Source organism: Lolium rigidum, chromosome 1, assembly GCF_022539505.1.
Source record: "Lolium rigidum isolate FL_2022 chromosome 1, APGP_CSIRO_Lrig_0.1, whole genome shotgun sequence".
Lineage (NCBI taxonomy): Eukaryota > Viridiplantae > Streptophyta > Magnoliopsida > Poales > Poaceae > Lolium > Lolium rigidum.
Genome location: NC_061508.1, coordinates 16642491 through 16665331, shown reverse-complemented (window position 1 = coordinate 16665331; position 22841 = coordinate 16642491). Strand labels below are relative to the sequence as shown.

Below are 22841 nucleotides of genomic sequence, written 5' to 3'. Positions count from 1 at the left end.
AAAAAAAAACAGTTTGCTGGCATCGATTCCTTCTAGGAAACCATAGAGTGGAGGTGCTGGCCACAGGGAGGTCGGGTCTGGCCACAGCGTCGCTGGTAGACCACTTTCCGGTGGTGGCATCGGGATGGAGGTGTTGGCGGTTGTTCGTGCCGAAGCATGGATCTGGGGCGCCATGGATTCGGGGATAGAAAGCTGAGGTGAAGATTAATGCGGAAGCTTCTCTGGGGATTAGCAGATGAGCTGGGATTTGGAGTTGGGATGGGGAACGAGAGGGAGATGAGGAAGGTGAGCGATGAGCAGCACACGAAAGGAATAAATGATAGAATGATCAGGTCGTGGGGCCCTTGTATTGTGAGAATAGATAGATACTGAGAATACGTTTCTCTGTACTCATACAAACCATAACTGCGCTCAGGCATACTAGTAACAAAGGCTCGGGATACAGAGCATAAGAGCATCACTAGTAGTACTCTTAAATCCTTAAACCCTCAAAAATAACTGTTTTTTTACAGTTTTGCGCGACAAAAGACGCGTAAACTAGAACCCTAAACCCCAAAAAAAATTCCCAGGGCCAACCCCTACTCCCCCTTCCAACCTGTAGAAGTGGGGGGTTGGAGAGGCATTTTTGCCCCAACCCCTACTCCTCTCGTTTCCCTTCGCGAACGAACGCGGGAGGGATTTTTCAGCTCGACGCCGCGCCTCCCGCCGCCGCCTCTCCCTCCGGCCGCCGCGCGCGCCTCCCGCGCCCTCCCGCCGCCGCCTCCTCCCCTCCGGCCGCCGCGCCCTCCGCCGCCGCCGCCCCGCGTCTCTCGCGCCTCCGGCCCCCGGCCCTCGCGCCCGCCCGTTCCCGCCCACCGCCTCCCGCGCCGGCCGCGCCCGCGCCGCCTCCGCCCCTTCGCGCCCGGCCGCCTCCGCGTCGCCTCCCGCCTCCGGGGGGTTGCCTCGCCCCGGCCCTCCCACCTCCGCGCCCCGACCGGCCCCGCCCCAGTATGCCCCTTTTTGTTTCATTTTTGTTTTATTTTTTCTTTTAGATTCATTGTTGGAAACTCATATATTAGTTTTTGTTGTATTATGTAGATGGACACCGACGATATGGCGTCGTTGTCCGATGATTCCGGTTGGTCGTCGTCGGATGATTCGGATATTGAGGAGTTGCTTCAAGACGACGATGTCAAGATGATGAGCCTCCTCGTCGACGTGCAAGAGTTTGAAGACCGCACGAACCTGATGGATCAGAGGAGAGGGTCGAAGATGGGGCGAGTCACCATCTACCGGAACCGCGCTCTCGGCCACGAGCAATGGATGCAATTGAGGAGAGGGTCGAAGATGGGGCAACTCTTGTGAAGTCCATCAAAGAGAAAAATGGGGTGGCATTAACCAAAAAAGAGGCTCATTTCACCAAGGCACAAGAGGCAGCCCGCAAGGATATTGAGAGAGCTTTCGGTGTTTTGCAAGCAAGATTTGCCATAGTTCGGGGTCCAGCTCGTTTTTTTGGGACCTTGGAGAACATCATAAAATGTTGTGTGATTCTACACAACATGATCCTCGAGGATGAGAGAGGGTTAAACCTGCCTTGTTTCTATGACAATGTTGGTACCCGTGTGCAACCGGAAAGAAACAGTTCTCGCGTACAAGCTTTTCTTGAAGCACATCGTCAGATTGAGAATGAAAAGACTCATGCCCAGCTGCGGGGTGATCTAGTAGAGCACCACTGGCAGTTGGATGGACGGCGCCAAGGCCAATGATCTACCTTTGTTTTACTTTTCTATGTCCTGTTTGATTCGAAATATTATTGTTATTTGCAAAAACATTGTTGTAATAACTTGAATGATTTTATTATGTGCTTGAAAGTACTATTCGGTGTTGTAATAATAATTAGAATGATTATTGTTTTCTTCAAACTGTTATTGAGATGATGAAATTTGTGATATGTCATATGACAGTTTGAAGGATCGGGGTTGGGGCTTGGGTTTGAGGGTTCTAGTCTAATATTCCGTTATAAGGGTTGGGTTCGAGGGTTCTAGTCTTTGCCCCAATTTTTGAACCTCTAAAAATGCCAAAGAATATTCATTCTCAACCCTTAAAATGATTTGAGGGTTGAGGATTTAGGGATATTACTAGTGATGCTATAAGGTGAGATATGGGGTGGGGGCATCCGCAGGTTCTCCGACGCATTTTGCCTTGAGATCTATACTTGCCCCATAAATAATGTACGCTACTCCCTCCTTCACAGTTTATTAGGCGCGCGCGTACCTCTAGGTTATCAATTTAACCTATATAATTTAAATTATATAATACAAAAATTATATCATTAGAAAATAGAACATCTGAACTTTCTAATGATATAATTTTTATAACATATAACTAATGCTAATTTGATTAAATTTGTAACCTAGGGGTACGCGCGTGCCTTATAAACTGTGAGAGAGGGAGTACCTAACATATCGCAATCATACCGCGTACGTCTAAGAAAGGACAGTGTGCTCGTCATCATCACAAACAGCGAGCATATGGACGCGTGCTCGGCCGACACCGTCCGGATCGTGTCCCGGCGAATGGTCCGGCCGTCGTATGGCACCATGCCGATGCCGCCGTCGGAGGACATTCACCTCACGCCATGGGACCTCTACGGCATCAGCGAGACCTACATCCAGAGAGGGGTCCTCCTGCCCAAGCCTCCCGCCGGCGCCGGGGGTGAGACCAGCATATTCAACAGCCTGGCTTCCTCCCTTGCGCGCGCCCTGGGCCGGTACTACCACTTCGCCGGCCGGCTGGCCGTCGAAGAGCACGGCGACGGCACGGTCACCATCCTGCTGCGCTGCACAGGGGAAGGCGCCGAGCTCGTCCACGCGGTGGCGCCGGGCGTGGCCGTGGCAGACATCGTCGGCTCGGTGTACACCCCGTCGTCGGTGGTCCGGGCGTTCTTCCCGTTGAACGAGCCGAACGAGGTGCGTGGCTTGGACGCGGCCATGGACTCGTCGCTCCCCGTGGTGTGGGCGCAGGTCACCGAGCTCGCGGACGGCGTGTTCATCGGCATGTCCATGAACCACACCGTCGGCGACGGCACCTCCTTCTGGGACTTGTTCAACGCGTGGTCGGCGATCAACCGAGGCGGTGAGGAGCTCCCGTGTGCGCCGGCGCCGGTGCACCGGAGGTGGTTCGTCGACACGAGCCCCGTGCCGATCCCCCTGCCTTTCGGCGCGCTGCAGCATGCCGTCCGGCGGTTCGAGCTCCCGCCGGTGCGAGAGGGCTTCTGTCAAGATTCTGACCAAAAAATGGTACATTCCATGCCCTCGGAGAACGCTTTGTCGTGCAAAGTCACTGACATATCCAGTGTCTTTTTCGGACCCCAAGAATGGATTGGATCGAAACGACTTTCCTGCTTGAAAATAGGGGCCCCTTTGTGTCTGTATGAATCTCTGACCGCACAAAATCTCCATAGCCAATTTGGAAAATAGATTCTGAAATCAGAGGCAGCTTTTGGTACTGATTGGGAGATTGGATTGGAATCCGAGGAGAACTGATTGGATGTCATGGAACGAATGGGGCACTACGTTGTTACCCACTGCTAGCCTAGCGGAGATTTCTCTATTTGTTGAAAGTGGAACCTTCTCCGACGCGAGCGTCAAAAAGCTCAAGGCGAGGGCGAACGACGAGATGTCCGGCGTCGCGGTCGCAGCCATATCCTCGCTCCAGGCCCTGCTCGCTCACCTGTGGCGGGCAGTGTGCCGAGCCCGACGCCTCCCGCCGGAGCAGGAGGCCTCGTACGCGCTGCTCATCGGGTGCCGGGGTCGCATGCGCAGCATCCCGCCGGGCTACGTTGGAAACGCCATAGTGTTCCGCATGATAAAGGGCTGCACCGTCGGCGAGATCCTGGACAAGGGGCTGGGCTGGACGGCGTGGCAGCTAAACCGCGCCGTGGCGTCGTTCGACGAGGCGGCCACGCGGGAGTGGCTGGACCGCTGGGGCCGGGAGCCCACGTTCTTGCCCCCGGTGTCTTCCGACGGCGGCGGGGCGCGGATGATGGCGAGCTCGTCGCGGTTCGACGTGTTCGGTAACGACTTCGGGTGGGGGAAGCCGGTGGGCGTGCGGAGCGGCTACGGGGACAAGAGCGACGGCAAGGTGACCGTGTTCGAGGGGCCAGAGCAGGGAAGGAGCATGTCGCTGGAGGTGTGGCTGGCGCCTCAGGTGTTGCAGAGGCTCGTCGCCGACCACGAGTTCATGGACGCCGTCACCGCGCCGCCGGCGTGACTCCCAGAATTTGTACTCGCCCCATGTTCCGACCTGGCAAGCACCTTTTTTTCGCATCATACGTGCGTGGTGCGTCGCATCAAGTTTGGATCTTTCTACCATAGGCACCTGATGCGTATCGAAATAATCGAATCATACACTTAGCTGATGCGTGGAGTCTTTGTGTCGAAAACACAAATGTTGGATTAAGCACTTTGTGTCGAACATAATGAAATCATAATTGATGTCGCTTGCAAAAAGTTACTCGCTCCGATCCATAATACTAAGTGGTTTGGTTTAAGTTTCTTTTTATCAAATTTGAACTAAAACCACAAAACTTATTATGGCCAGACAGAGTACATAAAAAGACAGGCACAGCCCAGGTGAAACAAATATGGACATGACGAGCAAGAGAGAACAAGAAGAAAAAAGGGCCAAATTTCTTAATCCATGATATTGCCACATTGCAAAGTAAGCAACAGAAGAATGTCCTTCCGAAACTCATTTTAGGATAGCATCTCAGTTCCACATAGGCTGACTCGGAGGAAGGCACACACGAGCTTAAGCTTACGACACCATATCGCCAAAATATCACCTCCTAATCTAGGGGTGCAACGCCCAGCCACCAATTACCTAGGGGAGCGAACGGGGTGGCATCGTTTGATTCAGGCAGGGCTCAGCTGGAGAGGGCCGAGAGCATGCCGCCGCCGCTCTTCGAGGCAAGCACGACCTCCCACCCAGGACCTTTCAGGGGGACAAGAGGGGCAGCATCGACAGCGGCAGGAGGGCCGGTGAGGTCGCTCCGGTCCATCACCTTCAAGAGGTCGTCGTCGGTGATATCCGTCTGGATCATCCTGTCTTCCTCACCCTGCTCGTCCCTCAGTAGCGCCAGCAGCTCCCCCTCCTGCATTCTCGGCCAAGAACAGTAACATGTCAGTGATCATTCCCGGTGTTTGATGGTCACTGAAGAAACAATTTACAGGTTAGACTGGACACAGTGAGTAGACAGGACAGAATTTTTTACATCTAAGGTGTTAGGCTTGGCAGCATCTTGTTGGAACTGTCCCTTCCCAATCACGACATGCTCTAGCTTCAGCTTTCCAAAAGCTCTCTTGATAATCCGTCCCTGCGACAGTCAAGACATGAGCACCGATGCCACAAATTATAGACAAGCAAAGGGTCCTAAGGTCAGTCCCCCGACCATACCTCGACAGAATTCGATGTTGCCAACCGATAAACATGAACCGGGTGTGTTTGACCAATGCGGTGGCACCGGTCCATAGCCTGCAGATCCATCTGAGGGTTCTGCAGAACAAAGCAAAAATTCATATATCACAGTTATGGAAGCTAAAATGAAGGAAAGCATTGTTCCAGGGGCACAACCATCTGTAGTAAAGAAGAAATATAGAGGAGTGCACATTTTGATGGACTTTGCTTTGTGATCATACAATCATTTAGTCTGGACTATAACAGATAGATAGAAAATTACCCAGTCACTGTCATACAGGATACAAGTATCAGCAGAAGTAAGGTTGATACCAAGACCACCAGCACGGGTGCTTAGAATGAAGACATTCATATTGCTGTTCAAGTCATTAAACTCCGCTATCTGCAGCACGAAAATAGGAGCAAATATATACTGTGAGACAGCAACACCCATAGACAGCCATCAATTATCTAAAGGATAAAGATTAGCATGTAACAAAAAATTAATACGGAGTATAATAAAAGAACATGATATGGTTTAGAACACTGTTTGCACAATAACAATCAGTCAGGCGCACTGAAACCCAGGTTTCATAAAACCACTCCCCTCCAATATGTCTTCCCTTTCAACGAGATACCTAATCTAGGTTTTAAACAAGTTTTGTCCACAATTAGCTGACTTTCCCTGTTTGCAGTTCTCTACATGAATTAAGACACCACACAGGCGAAATGGCAGTACCTGGCATTTTCTGCCGTTTTCCTGTCCTAGTACTTGAGGACACACGAGATGCCGGGATACGGCAGGATACACATATCCTGGAGTCTTTTCCAAGTTAAAAAGAAGGAAAGAATAGGGATACGGGGGGGAGCTCACTAAAGGCCCAATAGCAACCCTAGATCGTAGGCACGCGGCACGGGAGAGACAAGCTGCTCCACTTCAACTAGAGCCTGGATCCCGATCGAAAGTGAAAATAAAGATATGATTGGTTAGTTTATGTATTGTTAGATATGTTTTTGCCACCTACAAAAAGGGTCTGCATGGCTATTGGAATCATACCATCAATCAATCTAAGTTACTTTAGTCTTCTTTCTAAGCTTAGTTAGTAGTAGTTACCTCAAGTATGCAATCCAAGTTAGTTTAGTCTTCTTTCTGAGCTTAGTTAGTAGTAGTTACCTCAAGTTATTTGGATGTTATCCAGCAAACTAATAATAAATTGGAAGGCTACTACATTACCTGCTTCCTCCTCTCTTCCAACTTAACACTGCCATCAATTCGGCAAACCTTCAGGCCTTTCACATCCAAATAATAGTCAAGGAGATCCAAAACTTTTGTCCATTGTGAAAATATTAGGACCTACAAACATATCAATTCAACTATGTTTAAGGTTTACAAAATAGAAGTCATGAAACATGTGCTGGAACATGCATGGATACATATAAAGACTACAAAAAGAAGAGAACATCAACCTTGTGCTTTCGTTTGAGGAGAGCATCCAGTAACCTATCCAACAGCTGAAATTTGCCGCATTGTTCTAGAAGCTTATCAACAGGTGGATAGAAACCTGCAAACAGAAGAAATAAATAACAATACAGATAAAAGTCAAAAAAATAGAGCAACAATTAGCATATGTCCAATGAGCAATGGGACACACTGTTTGAGTCATATGCAGCATCCAAAAGATCAGGGTGAGCACAATTTTTTCTCAGCTGAACGAGTAGGTTATTTAGCTTCGTCTTGATGCCGGGTCTCCGCAAAACTACAATATAGACAAAAAACTTGTCACTTTGAAAAAAAATTGCGTATGCACAGATTGGATAATAAGCATGCAGGAAGACATGCATACCAATATCTGTATTCTCATGCAAGTAGTTGTCGAATGTCTTCCCAATCAAGTGATTCTGGATTTGTTTCTGATGTTCAGTCATGTTAGCATAAATAATTATTTCTTTCTTTCGCGGAAGCATGTGTTCCACATCTTCTTTCATTCGCCTTAAAAGGAATGGACGCAAAATGGCATGAAGCTTTGAGACAACATGGACTCTTTTGTTCTCATCAGTTTCTTCCTGCTGTTTGTCATCTCCCTTCCCAGAAAAATCAAACCTGTAAGAAGATTGTCAGCAGGCCGATGGAGGAAAAATGATACAAATATAAATGATGTATTCAAATAATAAGTTTGGTATCTTTATAACAAAAACACCCCACGTTAAGGTATCAAAATCCACCAGGATGTCCGTATAACTTCATTTATCGGCATTACTATTACATCTTAGCACAAATAACATGTTGACAGACAACATGAATAAGAAAAAAGAAGAGATAAAGTTCTACTAATGTTTAATAGACAAATCAGCAGACATGACATATCAGTATCTGGAATTACAACATAAATCAGGAAGAAATGTCGTAACATGTGTTCGCTACATGTCCCACTCTTACAATAAGAACATTTGTATACAGACCATATACCCATAAGCGGCTGATACACATGAGGTGGCTGCTCCGGCACATGAGGACATCGCCCAGAGGGACCTGGCAGCGGCCAGTGCTAACCCTCATTTTTCGGGAGTTATCTGTGTGGAACTGCGGATTGCAATTGTTCTGTCCTGTACCATTGGAAACAGGGCCCCTAGCCATTTCTCTAGCCTTCTTAATGAAGGGGCAGTGCCACAGTCAGGTTACTCGAAAATCCTTATATTTCAAGAGTTGCATGGTATTATTAAAGTTACAGAAGATATTTATGCTTATGCAGGGGAACTTGTCTCGATTAATTTAACTTAATAGATTCAATTGCATTGCTTTAACCATAATATGCACTCTTAAGGACCAAACATTGATAAATTTTACGAATCCTGACAAATGTCATAACTCCTGATCAGAAAACAGACATATCTGTGCAATTGACTTCAATACAACATCTAGCCAATGCAGAGCAAAACTATTTGAAAAGCTAGAAAATGGGGCAGTGGTAGTTCAGCAGATCATACCATGACTCAAATTCCTGATGGGATGAGAATATATCAGGCAAAATGAAATTCAGTAGCGACCACAGCTCTGCTAGGTTATTCTGAAGAGGTGTCCCAGTCAAAAGGAGCTTATTCTCCATCGGAATGCGCTTTAACTCCCTTAATAGTTTACAATTCGTATTTTTCAACCGATGCCCCTGGAAAAAGAAGTATCAAACTGACACGTCAATACATAGGAAGGGGGAGAAACAAAGAAGGACAATAATACATAACATGCTATTCCATCACCTCATCAACAACAACGTACTTCCACTCATAATTAGCAAGATATTTTGCATCATACATGGCCATCTCAAATGAAGTGATTATTATTGGAAAATCAGGACCTATTTTTTTGGGCATGAATTTTCTCCGTAGCTCTGCTCGAGCAACTTTATCTCCATGATAAATCAGACCATTCAGAGATGGAACAAACCTGAAATCAAGTATTCCACATAAGTCATTTAATCAAGCAAACAAAGCACATTGAAGACAATTTTGGATACTTTACCTTGATAACTCATTTAACCAGTTTGACAGAGTGGAAAGGGGAGCAATAACCATGTATGGACCCTCCAGACCGTTCCCTTTGAGATGGGCAAGAAATCCAATTGTCTGGATTGTTTTCCCAAGGCCCATTTGATCAGCTAGTATCCCATTTAAACCATTTTGCCACAGAGATATTAGCCACTTTACACCCTTTATCTGGTAAGGTTTCAACTTTCCACCAGTCAATAATGGAACAAGGTTGGCTTGCTCTTTTTCCCACTTTTCTTCTTCTGTAAGAGTGCCATCATCAGCAGAATGATCTTCACGCGATCTTGTAAGCATGGCTGCGACTGCTGTCTTTGCTTTCTTCTGAAAAACATTCATATTCACCATAGTTAGAAGCAACAAAAAGGTGAACATAAGGTCTAAACAATGAACAAGAATAATTTCTCATAATTTTCTTATATATTCTTATCAGTACTGACAAATCAAGTTACCACTTAGAATGACAACCCATCTCCAGGAAAAAAAAACACAATCACTGAACTATTAAGACTCAATACATCAACAAGTCCAGAAAGTCGACCTTAGACCTTAGAGTACTATTACTCCAATGTGTTGATAGCTGTAGCTATGCTGTTGAGCAGGTAATACAGACTACAGAACGAACTGCAGTGCATCAATAGTATATAACAAACAAGACATTTGAATAATCTGGAAAACGGCTAATAGATATTACCTCCATTCCGAAATGTAGTATGTTTTGTTAAGCTAATTTAGCTTTCCAAAACATACTACATTTCGGCACAGAGGTAGTACAAAGTAGCATATTTATGAAGCAGGGGATAGTATATGAAATCTGAACTGACATCATTGTACTGTGGCTTAGCCTTTGTTTTCCTTTTTCTACCACGCCCTTTCTTCTGCTCTTCCATAGGTTCCTCTTCATCTTTGATTTCAACAACTTTCTGCTTAACAACAAATAGGCAGCACCACCAATGTCAACAAAGAAGGGAAATAAAATAACCAACTAGCTGGAAATGAAATGGTGGTCAGCACACAGTGAGAGACATAACCAACATACATCTGTGATATGCTCCATCTTTTCAAGTAGAAATTCCGAATAAAGCTGCGTCTTTGTCAGCAGCTCGTCCAGCTTGCTGAAGCGTGCCTTTGGATCGAGAGCCTGCTGTCTTGCAGCTTCTCTCCTTTTGGCCTCCTCTTCTTCCTCCACCTTAAGCCGGGCCTGATGCAACTGCTCTTCCTCCTTTGTCATCGCCTCTGTGATGAAGCACGCATCACCGTTCTTTGCCTCGAGGTCAATAGGCAGGGATGAACTTGTATCCAGAAACCCATCAGCCGTGTCTTCTCTGATGGAGTTCAGTAGCTGCTCTTCACCCTCCTCTATCTTCAAATCAACAGCTTTTTTCTCATCCTTGGCATCGGGCATTTTCTAATTTTGCACAATATAATATAATCAGTAACAGGCGAGAGGATCCATTTCTTATGGAGGAAACAAGGATTGAAATAGTTCGACAACCTACGAAATGCGATCTTTTTTTTCGAGGAATGAAAGGAAATGGTGTCCGCCTAGAGATTTCGAAACGGAAGTTTAAAAGAGTAAATCACCTCGTCCTCCAGAACGGATTTGGGAGAATCGGCGTCGGCATCGGGGTCAGTGGTGGCGGCGGCGGCGGCGGCGGCTTCCACCGTAATCCCATTCACCACGGCGACCACCATCTTGGCTTCGACGTCGACAGGCGGTGAAGTTGGCGATGGTCGACGGAGTCGAGGCGGCAGGGGAAGGGCGCCTATGGTGGTGGCGAGGACGAGGGGTGGCGGCGGCCAATTGCTCCTGGGGACGAACCGGAGGCGTAGGTCATTTAAGAAGACCGGCAGTGTGTGCATTTCAAAAAAATTGATAATCGACCTACCAAAAAATTGATAATCAGTTGTTTTCTTTCCATATGTGTCATATTATTTTAGGAAGATCAAGGTGTTTTTATTTTATTCACAAAATAAACCTATGGGCATGCTCCCAGGGGATCAAATCCCCAAACCAAGGGTAGGGTGAGGGCTCGTTGTCGGGGTTTGATTCCCAGCCGCAAATTTGTATGTAGGTGGGGGATTTGTGACCACGATTCGATGGGTAATAAACTTGGGCACACAAGAGATATACATATTCAGGCCACATGAATAGATTGCTGGTAACAACCCTACTTCATGGTGGTGGTAATGGGACTGATAGGGTGGTGCTGGCTGAGGTATGTTTTCCCCGATAGACCAAAAAATGGGGGTGGTGACGGCTTCCGGTGGGAAGCTGGCGAGATCTGTTCTTCCCAGCATGGCAAGAACAGGCTATGATCGGTAGGAAAGTGGAAAGGATCTTGTCGCCTCGTTATCTCAAGGTGCGAGAGAAGGAGGAACTGAGCTTCTTTCCTCTCGTTCCTCGGGGTTTTTGTGGCTTCTAGGTTTCTCCTTGTGCTTTGATTGGTGTGGCTTGCTTGGGCTTTGATACGCGTGAAGCACACGTCTGTTGGGAACCCCAAGTGGAAGGTATGATGCGTATAGAAGCAAGTTTCCCTCAGTATGAAACCAAGGTTATCGAACCAATAGGAGCCAAGAAGCACGTGAAGGTTGTTGGTGGAGGAGTGTAGTGCGGCGCAACACCGAGTGAAACCGGCGCCAACGTGGAACCTGCACAACACAATCAAAGTACTTTGCCCCAACGTAACGAGTGAGGTTGTCAATCTCACCGGCTTGCTGAAAACAAAGGATTAAACGTATCGAGTGGAAGATGGTGTTTGTTTGCAAAGAACAAGTAAAAGCGATAGAATGTATTCGGATGTAAAAGAATGGACCGGGGTCCACAGTTCACTAGAGGTGTCTCTCCAATAAGATAACTAGCATGCTGGGTGAACAAATTACAGGCGAGCAATTGACAAATAAAGATTCAATACATATCAACGATGATTACTATGTGATTTAATCAGGGCATTAAAACAAAGTACATAGACCACTATCCAGCATGCATCTATGCCTAAATAATCCACCTTCAGGTTATCATCTGAACCCCTTCCGGTATTAAGTTGCGAACAACAGATAATTGCATTAAGTATGGTGCGTAATGTAATCAACACAAATATCCTTAGACAAAGCATCAATGTTTTATCCCTAGTAGCAACAACACATCCACAACCTTAGAACTTTTCATCACCGTCCCGCATTAAATGGAGGCATGAACCCACTATCGAGCATAATTACCCCCTCTTGGAGTTACAAGTATCAACTTGGCCGAGCCTCTACTAGCAACGGAGAGCATGCAAGAACATAAACAACACATATATGATAGATTGATAATCAACTTAACATAATATTCTATATTCATCGGATCTCGCCAAACACAACATGTAGCATTACAAATAGATGATCTTGATCATGTTAGGCAGCTCACAAGATCTAATACAATGATAGCACAAGCGGAGAAGACAACCATCTAGCTACTGCTATGGACCCATAGTCCAAGGATGAACAACACACGCATCAATCCGGAGGCGGGCATGATGATGTAGAGCCCCTCTGGTGATGATTCCCCTCTCCGGCAGGGTGCCGGAGGCGATCTCCTGAATCCATCGAGATGGGATTCGCGATGGCGGCGTCTCTGGAAGGTTTTTCGTATCGTGGCTCTCGGTACAGGGGATTTCGCGACGAAGGCTATTTGTAGGCGGAAGGGTAGGTCAAGTGGCGGCACGAGGGGCCCAGACACCAGGGTCGCGCGGCCAGGGCCCAGGCCGCGCCGCCATGTTGTGTCGGCGCCTCGTGACCCCACTTCGTACCTCCCTCGGTCTTCTGGAAGCTTCGTGTAAAAATAGGCCCCTGGGCGTTGATTTCGTCCAATTCCGAGAATATTTCCTTACTAGGATTTACGAAACCAAAAACAGCAGAAAACGACAAGCGGCACTTCGGCATCTTGTTAATAGGTTAGTGCCGGAAAATGTATAATAATGCTTGTAAAGTATGTATAAAACATTCAAGTATTGTAATAAAAGTAGCATGGAACATAAGAAATTATAGATACGTTTGCGACGTATCAAGCATCCCTAAGCTTAGTTCCTACTCGCCCTCGAGTAGGTAAACGATAACACAAATAATTTACGAAGTGACATGCTACCAACATAATCTTGATCAACATTATTGTAAAGCATATGAGATAAATGGAGTGATCTGAACAAAAGATTGCTAACAAAGATAATGACTAAGCAAATGAATCATATAGCAAAACTTTTCATGAATAATACTTTCAAGACAAGTATCAATAAGACTTGCATAAGAGCTAACTCGTAAGCAATAAATTCAAAGTAGAATGCATTGAAGCAACACAAAGGATGATTAAGTTTCAGCAATTGCTTTCAACTTGTAACATGTATATCTCATGGATATTTGTCAATATAGAGTAATATAACAGGTGCAATAAGTAAACATGTAAGAATCAATGCACACAGTTAACACAAGTGTTTGCTTCTAAGATAGAAAGAAGTGGGTAAACTGACTCAACAATAAAGTAAAATATTGGCCCTTCGCAGAGGGAAGCATGTATTACTATTTTTGTGCTAGAGCTTTTGTTTTGAAAACATAGAAACAATTTTGTCAACGGTAGTAATAATTCATATGTGCTATGCATAATACTTCCTACAAGTTGCATGTCTCATGCATAGAATACTAATAGTGCTCGCACCTTGTCCTACTTAGCTCGGAAACACGGATTCTCATCGCATAACATATGCTTCAACCAAGTGTCACAAAGGGGTACCTCTATGCCGCCTTGTACAAGTGTCTAAGGAGAAAGCACGCATTGGATTTCTTGCTTTTGATTATTCTCAACTTAGACATCCATACCGGGACAACATAGACAACGAGATAATGGACTCCTCTTTTTAATGCTTAAGCATTCAACAACGAGTTAATATTCTCATAAGAGATTGTGGTTGTATGTCCAAACTGAAACTTCCACCATGATACATGGCTTTAGTTAGCGGCCCAATGTTCTTCTCTAACATATGCATACTCAAACCATTTGATCATGAAGTCCACTTACTTCGGACAAGACGAACATGCATAGCATCTCACATGATATCCAACAAAGATAAAGTTGATGGCGTCCCCGGAAAACATGGTTACCGCTCAACAAGCAACTTATAAGAATTAAGACACATAACTACATATTCATCACCACAATAGTTTTTAAGCTATTTGTCCCATGAGCTATATATTGTAAAGGTAGAGGAATGAAATTTTAAAGGTAGCACTCAAGTAATTTACTTTGGAATGGCAGGAAATACCACATAATAGGTAGATATGGTGGACACAAATGGCATGGAGTTTGGCTCAAGGTGTTTGGATGCACGAGAAGCATTTCCTCTCAGTACAAGGTTTGGGCTAGCAAGGTTGTTTGAAGCAAACACAAGTATGAACAGAGTACAGCAAAACTCACACAAGAACATATTGCAAGCATTATAAGGCTCTACACTGTCTTCTTTGTTGTTCAAACACTTTACCCGAAAATATCTAGACTTAGAGAGAACAATCATGCAAACCAAATTAAACAAGCTCTACGGTAGTTCTTCATTAATAGATTAAACTACATGATGCAAGAGCTTAAACATGATCTAATGAGAGCTCAAACAATTGCCAAATTATCAAACCATATGCAGCATTTTCCAATTCCAACCAAATAGCAATCTAACGAAGCAATTAGACTTCGCCATGAACATTAAAGCACAATTAAGAACACAAGTGTTCCATATGAAAAAGCGGAGCGTAATATCTCCAATATAAGAATGGCGGGATCCAACTTTATTCAAAACAAAACAAAAATAAAAACAAACCGACGCTCCAAGTAAAGAACATAAGAATGTGACGGAATAAAAATATAGTTTCACTAGAAGTGACCTGATAATGTTGTCGATGAAGAAGGGGATGCCTTGGGCATCCCCAATCTTAGATGCTTGAGTCTTCTTAAAATATGCAGGGATGAACCACCGGGGCATCCCCAAGCTTAGACCTTTCACTCTTCTTGATCATAGTATATCATCCTCTTCTCTTGACCCTTGAAAACTTCCTTCACACAAACTTCAAGCAAACTCATTAGAGGGTTAGTGCATAACCACAAATTCACATATTCAGAGGTGACACAATCATTTCTTAACACTTCTGGACATTGCACAAAGCTTCTGAAAGCTAATGGAACAAAGAAACTCATTCAACATAGCAAAAGCGGCAATGCGAAATAAAAGACAGAATCTGTCAAAAACAGAACAGTCCGTAAAGATGCATCTGGAAGGGGCACTTAACTTGCTCAAATGGAAAAACTCAAAACTAATGAAAGTTGCGTACATATCTTAGGATCATGCTCGTAAATTTGCAGATTTTTCAATTTTTTTACAGAGACTTATGCCAGAATTCGTGACAGACAGCAATGCTGTTTCTGCGCAGCGATCCCAAATATAGCATCAACTTTAGCATAAAAACTTTACTTGGCACAAAAACATGATAAGGAGAGGTTGCTACAGTAGTAAACAACTTCCAAGACTCAACAATACAGTAAATAAAATAAAACATGGGTTATCTCCCAAGAAGTGCTTTTCTTTAACGCCTTTCGGCTAGGCGAGAAAGTGCAAATCAAGTAACATCAAGAGAAGAAGCATCAACATCATAGCTTGTTCTAATAATAGAATCAAAAGGCAACTTCATTCTCTTTCTAGGAAAGTGTTCCATACCTTTCTTGAGAGGAAATTGATATTTAATATTACCTTTGTTATCACCAGAATTTGACCAAGCCAGAGGTGGGCCGCGATCAAGATGGACTTGAAGATATACATATAGAAGAGATATGTGAATCGGCCTTATTTACCAAGTTTGGGTTAGCTAGCCCGTGTATCTTAGTTTAGAAATTAGAGTTTGTTTCGTGCACGGTTTAGTGCACGCTCACATTAGAAAGTCCCCTGGACTATAAATATGTATCTAGGGTTTATGGAATAAACAACAACCAACGTTCAACACAAACCAATCTCGGCGCATCGCCAACTCCTTCGTCTCGAGGGTTCCTCCGGTAAGCATCATGCTGCCTAGATCGCATCTCGCGATCTAGGCGGCACAAGCCTGCCTAGTTGTTCATGCGTTGCTCGTCATCGAAGCGTTTTTGATGGCGAGCAACGTAGTTATCGTAGACGCGTTAGGGTTAGCATCGTTCTTAGCATCATATGCTCGCGTAGTGCAACCCTTGCGCGTCTAGCCGTCCTTGTGCCTCATCATGGGTGCGGGGCGGCACCCCGCTTGATCTTTGTTTAGTAGATCTGATCCGTTATGGTCGATCCTTGATTCATCAAGGATTAGTTTAATATCCGCAATAGTTAGGCCTTACAAAGGGTTGGAGGATCCGGCGGCATGCGGGGTGTAGTTTGCTGCCCCTAGACGGGACGTTCCGAGGATCAACCTAGTGTTGGTTTTTAGGCCTTGTCTAGGGCTGGCTTACGTTTACCGTGCGTGAGCGCGAGGCCCAATCGTGAGTAGGATGATCCGATTATGCGGTGAAAACCCTAGATCGTCGTGGATCTCATACGCTTTATATTGATCAAGCGGGACCACCATATATTCGGCCACCTTGGACGAATCATGGGTGAATCGGCTCCACGAGCCGATTCACGGGACAACCCGAGAGCCGATCGAGGCTCGTATTTGACGTGTACGTGTGTGCCCTGCGGGGAAACTAAGCGAGGCATCATCCACACCTTCCGACCGAGGTATAGGTCGGGTGGCACGCCCTTGCGACCCGGCATCGGCGCGCGACCGAGGAGGCTTTGCGGGCCGTCGCTCCGAGGGGCCGGGGCCAGCCGCAGCCCTAGTCATTCCCGGCTCTACCGTGTTGGCCGATCGCTGCCCGCCGGTGGGTTTCTGACGCCAACACATTCTGGCACGCCCGGTGGGACAAATCTTCAACGACAACCATCTCGCTATCCACATCAGAGATGGCGAAAGACACCATACCGTCTTCATCAGAAGTGGCAGAAGAAACTCCGGTCACGTACGGGGATCTTCGCGGCGAGCTCAAGAAGAAGTACGACGAGATCAAGTCCGCCCTCGAAGCCGACCTAATCGGCTCTTTCCACGAGACCCGCTCCCATGGCATCGGATGGAAGGGGTTCACACCTGAAGGCGCACTTGATGGAGTGGACCTGTCCACCCCGTCCGAAGAACGCACCAGGTCGCTGCGTCAGGAGATCAACTTCATGGTGGCTCATTCGCTGCACCGCCATTCTGAGAGCCTGGTGAATACGTTGGAGCGCGTCGCGCTGCGCGTGATCCAGGAGATCATGAGCCATCCGTACTCTCCGTCAGGACCAGCCCTAGGGACTCACCAAGGGGAAGCGCTGCTCCATTCCCGTCCCCCGCTGCCATTCGCGTTGGCGGCGCCCGAGCGCCGAACTCATCGGCTTTTGTCGTCTACAAGATTGGTGGTGACCCCGGTGACTACCGGTTCCTACGGAGACGCGCCCAAGGAGATCCCGCACGGATACGCATGTGCATACGTGCCAGACTGCAGCACTTGGGCACCCTCGAACCAGGTTGCTATAGCAGGGACTTCTGGGGCAACAGGAGGAGCGTCGGAGGCAGACCCTGAGAAGCAAACGTGGCTAGCTAAATACGCCACCCCGACGAAACTCCCGAGCCCAGCTCCTGCAGTTGGCTCAGAACCAGAGAAACAGGCATGGCTGGTTAAGTACGCCACTCCTACGAATCTTCGGGGTTCGGCACCGCAGCCATCACCGCGGATCAAATTTGTACGATCCTGAAAGATCGGTTCGGCATGATGCCGAAGAGAAAGGCGATCGGCTATACCAAGCCGTACCCCAATGAGTACGAATTGATCCCACTACCACCCAAATATCGGCTCCCGGACTTCACAAAGTTCAGCGGATCGGATGGCTCCGGCTCCATCGAGCATGTGAGCCGATATTTGGCACAGGCTGGGCATGATCTCGGCGTCGGACGAGCTGCGCGTGAGGTACTTCTCGCGAGTCCCTCACGGGATCGGCTTTCGGATGGTACACGTCGCTGCCACCGAACTCAATCCAGACCTGGAAGCAGCTGGAAGAACGGTTCCATGAGCAATATCACTCAGAGGCTTCCGAGGCTGGCATTGCCGATCTAGCCCAAGTACGACAGAAGCGCGGAGAAACGGTGTCAGAATACATTCAGCGCTTCAGGACCGTTAGGAACCGATGCTATTCGGTTCATGTAAGCGAAAAGGAAGCAGTCGAATTGGCGGTGGTGGGTCTATCATCATCGATCAAGGAAGTGGCCTCCCAGGCGGACTATCCTTCATTAGCACACATGGTGCAGAAGTTGTCAGCATATGAGCAACGCCACCCGGATATCTACCAAGATAAATTCAAGCGCGTGGTTACCATGGTTGACGCGGGCGAAGATGAAGGTCCTACGGGAGAGCGAGAGGTCGCGGTAGCTGAGTGGACTCGAGGCTGCGGGCCCGGTAACACCTGCAAATGGGTAAAGCCACCGGGGCCTCCAAGAGGGTTCGACTTCGACGTGACGAAAACCGAGCGGATTTTCGACCTCTTACTCGCGGAGAAGCACATAAAGGTACCCGAAGGCCACAAGTTTCCTACGGTGCAAGAGCTGAACGGAAAGCCATACGCAAGTGGCATAACACGTTCACCCACACCACCAACGACTGCAGGGTGTGGCGTCGGCAGATCCAAGTGGCGATAGAAAATGGGCGATTAATTTTTAACCGGTACGCCATGAAGGTCGACACACACCCCTTCCGCCGTCAACATGGTGGAGTTTACCCACCTTGGAGGGTGCCGGCCTGATTTCTCAGCCAATATCGGTATGGTAGAGCTTGGACACCGCTCCGAGAAGGACGGGGATGAGGACAGCTGCTCTCGGAGCAAGGACAGCGAGGGGCCGCTCCATGCGATCGGCTCCGTCAAGATGGCAAGCGCTACGTCACCAGAGGGGGAAGTGAAGAACATAAGATACCAACGACCCCTCTCTGATCACCTCCTCAACAAGTATGTTAGTCGATATGACCAACGCCGGCGATACAACAACAATGATGAAAGAGGTCGTCTGACCAGAAACGACGAAAGGCATCGCCGGCAGAATCGTGATGAGGAGCAACAGGAGCGCCACGGCAGGGAGCAGGACGATACGGACAGGCATTGGCACTGCCCCTTCTTCAGACACTGCTGGGATTCAGGAATGAGCCGATTACCAACAATCGGCAGCTGCCCGAGAATGCAGCCGGAAGAAGAAGGAGACGACCAACGTATCTGTGTTCGAGCGCTTAGGGCCTCTCCCACCGCAAAACAGACGGGCTGAGACCCCTCCGTTGGAAGATCTCGATGATTCGAGAAGACGAAGGGGAATACGAAGAAGACGAGTGCCACCGTCCAAGGTGGTGCCACGACGGTCTCGGCCATACACAAAAACGCGGGGTTCGGCGATTGCGCGGTGCGGAGGAAGCTGAAAGGATGTACTTGCATACGGCGAGGAAGGCGCGGCCCGATGCGGCTGCGAAAGTCCGGAGGACCCTGGATGAGGAGGGGCTACCGCAAAGAAAAGAGTGGCGCCCCAAGCAAAAGAGAGCCGATGATGACACATCGGGCTGGCACAAACATGGGTGTTCATTCGTCGGCGGGGTGTAGTGCTCCACGATTACATAGTGCACCCGACATGGATAACAGCAAGCACACCAACGTGCTAAAGTCAGAGATTGGGCTGGTTTTATCCGCCGACATGGACGAGTAGCAAGACTACGTCAATAAGCAACATGGCGAGGCCGATCCTTGCGATCGGCCCTCCGAAACCTGATGAAGGGATATTACAAAACCTTCACCGAGCAAGCAACGTGGAGGCCGATTCGAGCAATCGGCCAAAATTGTCCTCACCATCTGCTTTGCCTGGGATCAACGTTTGACCCAATAGGGACTACCTAAGAGCCGATACCATCAATTCTCTTGACAGAATCGGCTCGGGGGGCACCTAGATGGATAAAACACGAGGATATGAAATATTATTGAGTATGGGGGCCGATACACAAGTCGGCCTGAAATTTTTAAATTTTTCATAGCCGATGCAATGGCCATCGACTTTAGAATTGAGAAGCGGCCGATGCATGGCCATCGACTCAAGAAATACAATTGTCAACCGAGAAGGTCAGCCCTAGTAAATTATGAAGAGAAGCCACAATGGAAGAACTCCTTAAGAGAGAGTTTAACGGCTCGGATCTTCTCTTCAAGAACAGTGCTAAGGGCAGCTTGGGCGTCCAGATCAGGTTAAAGGTGGGTCGCATCAGATCCACCAAAGGAAGGGAGCCGATCTGACTTGCAAGGACAAAGAGGCGCACTGAGGAAACTCGGGGGGCAGCCCACCTTGAAGGTTCTCTGCAAACCGATTTATGTGCAAATCGGCTGGCTCTGCATGATCGAGCCCAGGCTAATTCGGCTGAGTGTTTGCCTTGGCCAAAACTCGGGGGGCAGCAGGCCTGGTGGATGCTTTGTTTTTGCTCTGTTTAAAAGCCGATTGGGATATCAACGGCTGGTCCTTCATTGCAACCTTCTTCACAAGTGATGATTATTGAAGAACGTCATTAGGTTTGGTTGGGAAAGTTTAAAGGTTTCCACTGAAGATACTGCATTTTACGCAAATTTAGAAAATCATCGGTTGGAGAAGGGAAGGGCGAATCTTGAAGGACCGATACGGTGCTATCGGCTCATTATGCATTGGCAAAGGGGACGAATCGGCAAGGTCAGTGGGAGAGGAAATCGGCAAGTCAAATTGGGGAAAAGTTCTTCATTAATAAGAAAGATTTCTTACATAGTGGAACTGATTGCCCCCGAAAGGGGATACATTGCCCCGCCTACTTCTACGGATCCTATGCTAAGGGCCCTATCTACGGGCCGTTGCTGCCCTCGTCGTCGCCATCATCGCCGCTGTCGGCGCTGCTCCCGGCCGGCTCGCCGTCACTGCTCCAGCGGCCGCCGGCAGGACCTTCATTGTCCTCGTCCTCCTCGTCGTCGTCGTCGTCGCTGTCGAAGTCACTCAGATTTCCCGGCCAGGGGCAATGGCGCTTGGCCGGCGGCTCGTCGGGGGAGCTGTCGTCGTCGTCGTCCTCCTCTTCCTCCTCCTTCACCTCCTCGGAGGTGGCCCCATCCCAGGGGAAGTGATCATCCTCGCTTTCTTCCACAGCTTCCTTATCGGCAAGGAAGCGGAGATCGCTCTCCCCGTCAGTCAGGGACTTGTCGTCCTCTGACCAGATGGAGAAGTCATGGTCTGACTCCTCCCCGGCCGCAATGGCGCGGCGGATGTTGGCCGCGTGGACTTCTGCTGGGTCGTACTCCGGCGTCGGCTCGCGGGATGTGGAGGACTGGCTGGAAAGATCCGATGGAGCGAGAGGAAGAAGAAGACATCGTGGCGCGAGGAGGGCTTTTCGAGATGCTAATGCGAAGAAGATGCGAGAGGAGAAGCTGTTCGTAGCGAGTTAAATAAAAGGGGACATAATAGAAATTCAATGCCACGAGCGGTTTCCGAGGAAGTGGTGCCAAAGCTGTCAAATCGTGCGGAGAAGTTGAGAAGGCAAGTTGTCATGATGAGGGACTCGCGACGGTTACTGCTCTGCCACGACATGACCCTATGAGAGAAAAGCATAATGATTTTGGAAATGTCATTTCCAAAACCGAGGGGGCATGTGTTATCACCAGAATTTGACCAAGCCGAGAGGTGGGCCGCGATCAAGATGGACTTGAAGATATACATATAGAAGAGATATGTGAATCGGCCTTATTTACCAAGTTTGGGTTAGCTAGCCCGTAGTATCTTAGTTTAGAAATTAGAGTTTGTTTCGTGCACGGTTTAGTGCACGCTCACATTAGAAAGTCCCCTGGACTATAAATATGTATCTAGGGTTTATGGAATAAACAACAACCAACGTTCAACACAAACCAATCTCGGCGCATCGCCAACTCCTTCGTCTCGAGGGTTCCTCCGGTAAGCATCATGCTGCCTAGATCGCATCTCGCGATCTAGGCAGCACAAGCCTGCCTAGTTGTTCATGCGTTGCTCGTACTTGAAGCGTTTTTGATGGCGAGCAACGTAGTTATCGTAGACGCGTTAGGGTTAGCATCGTTCTTAGCATCATATGCTCGCGTAGTGCAACCCTTGCGCGTCTAGCCGTCCTTGTGCCTCATCATGGGTGCGGGGCGGCACCCGCTTGATCTTTGTTTAGTAGATCTGATCCGTTATGGTCGATCCTTGATTCATCAAGGATTAGTTTAATATCTGCAATAGTTAGGCCTTACAAAGGGTTGGAGGATCCGGCGGCATGCGGGGTGTAGTTTGCTGCCCCTAGACGGGACGTTCGAGGATCAACCTAGTGTTGGTTTTTAGGCCTTGTCTAGGGCTGGCTTACGTTTACCGTGCGTGAGCGCGAGGCCCAATCGTGAGTAGGATGATCCGATTATGCGGTGAAAACCCTAGATCGTCGTGGATCTCATACGCTTTATATTGATCAAGCAGGACCACCATATATTCGGCCACCTTGGACGAATCATGGGTGAATCGGCTCCACGAGCCGATTCACGGAGACAACTCGAGAGCCGATCGAGGCTCGTATTTAACGTGTACGTGTGTGCCCTGCGAGGAAACTAAGCGAGGCATCATCCACACCTTCTCGACCGGGTATAGGTCGGGTGGCACGCCCTTGCGACCCGGCATCGGCGCGCGACCAGGGAGGCTTTGCGGGCCGTCGCTGCGAGGGCCGGGGCCAGCCGCAGCCCTAGTCATTCCCGGCTCTACCGTGTTGGCCGGTCGCTGCCCGCCGGTGGGTTTCGACG

The 22841-nt window shown here is 48.0% G+C and overlaps 2 protein-coding genes across 2 annotated transcripts; one reads left to right on the top strand and one right to left on the bottom strand.

The window, feature by feature from the left end:
* The first annotated feature begins 207 nt into the window (after positions 1-207).
* LOC124704627 (uncharacterized acetyltransferase At3g50280-like) lies at positions 208-4251 on the top strand. The gene is made up of 4 exons (XM_047236904.1): positions 208-285; positions 1078-1340; positions 2471-3255; positions 3578-4251. The coding sequence occupies exons 1-4, from the start codon at positions 208-210 to the stop codon at positions 4249-4251; spliced, it is 1800 nt and encodes a 599-aa protein (XP_047092860.1).
* Positions 4252-4894: 643 nt separating this feature from the next.
* On the bottom strand, positions 4895-10836 carry LOC124704618 (ATP-dependent DNA helicase DDM1-like). Its single transcript, XM_047236893.1, has 14 exons — positions 10558-10836; positions 10013-10381; positions 9798-9896; positions 8951-9297; positions 8689-8875; positions 8422-8597; positions 7281-7537; positions 7089-7193; positions 6904-6998; positions 6671-6790; positions 5720-5839; positions 5437-5535; positions 5255-5356; positions 4895-5134 (listed from the first exon to the last, which is right to left on the bottom strand). Exons 1-14 carry the CDS (start codon positions 10834-10836, stop codon positions 4907-4909), a joined length of 2583 nt encoding a protein of 860 aa, XP_047092849.1. The 3' UTR covers positions 4895-4906.
* Positions 10837-22841: the final 12005 nt, after the last annotated feature.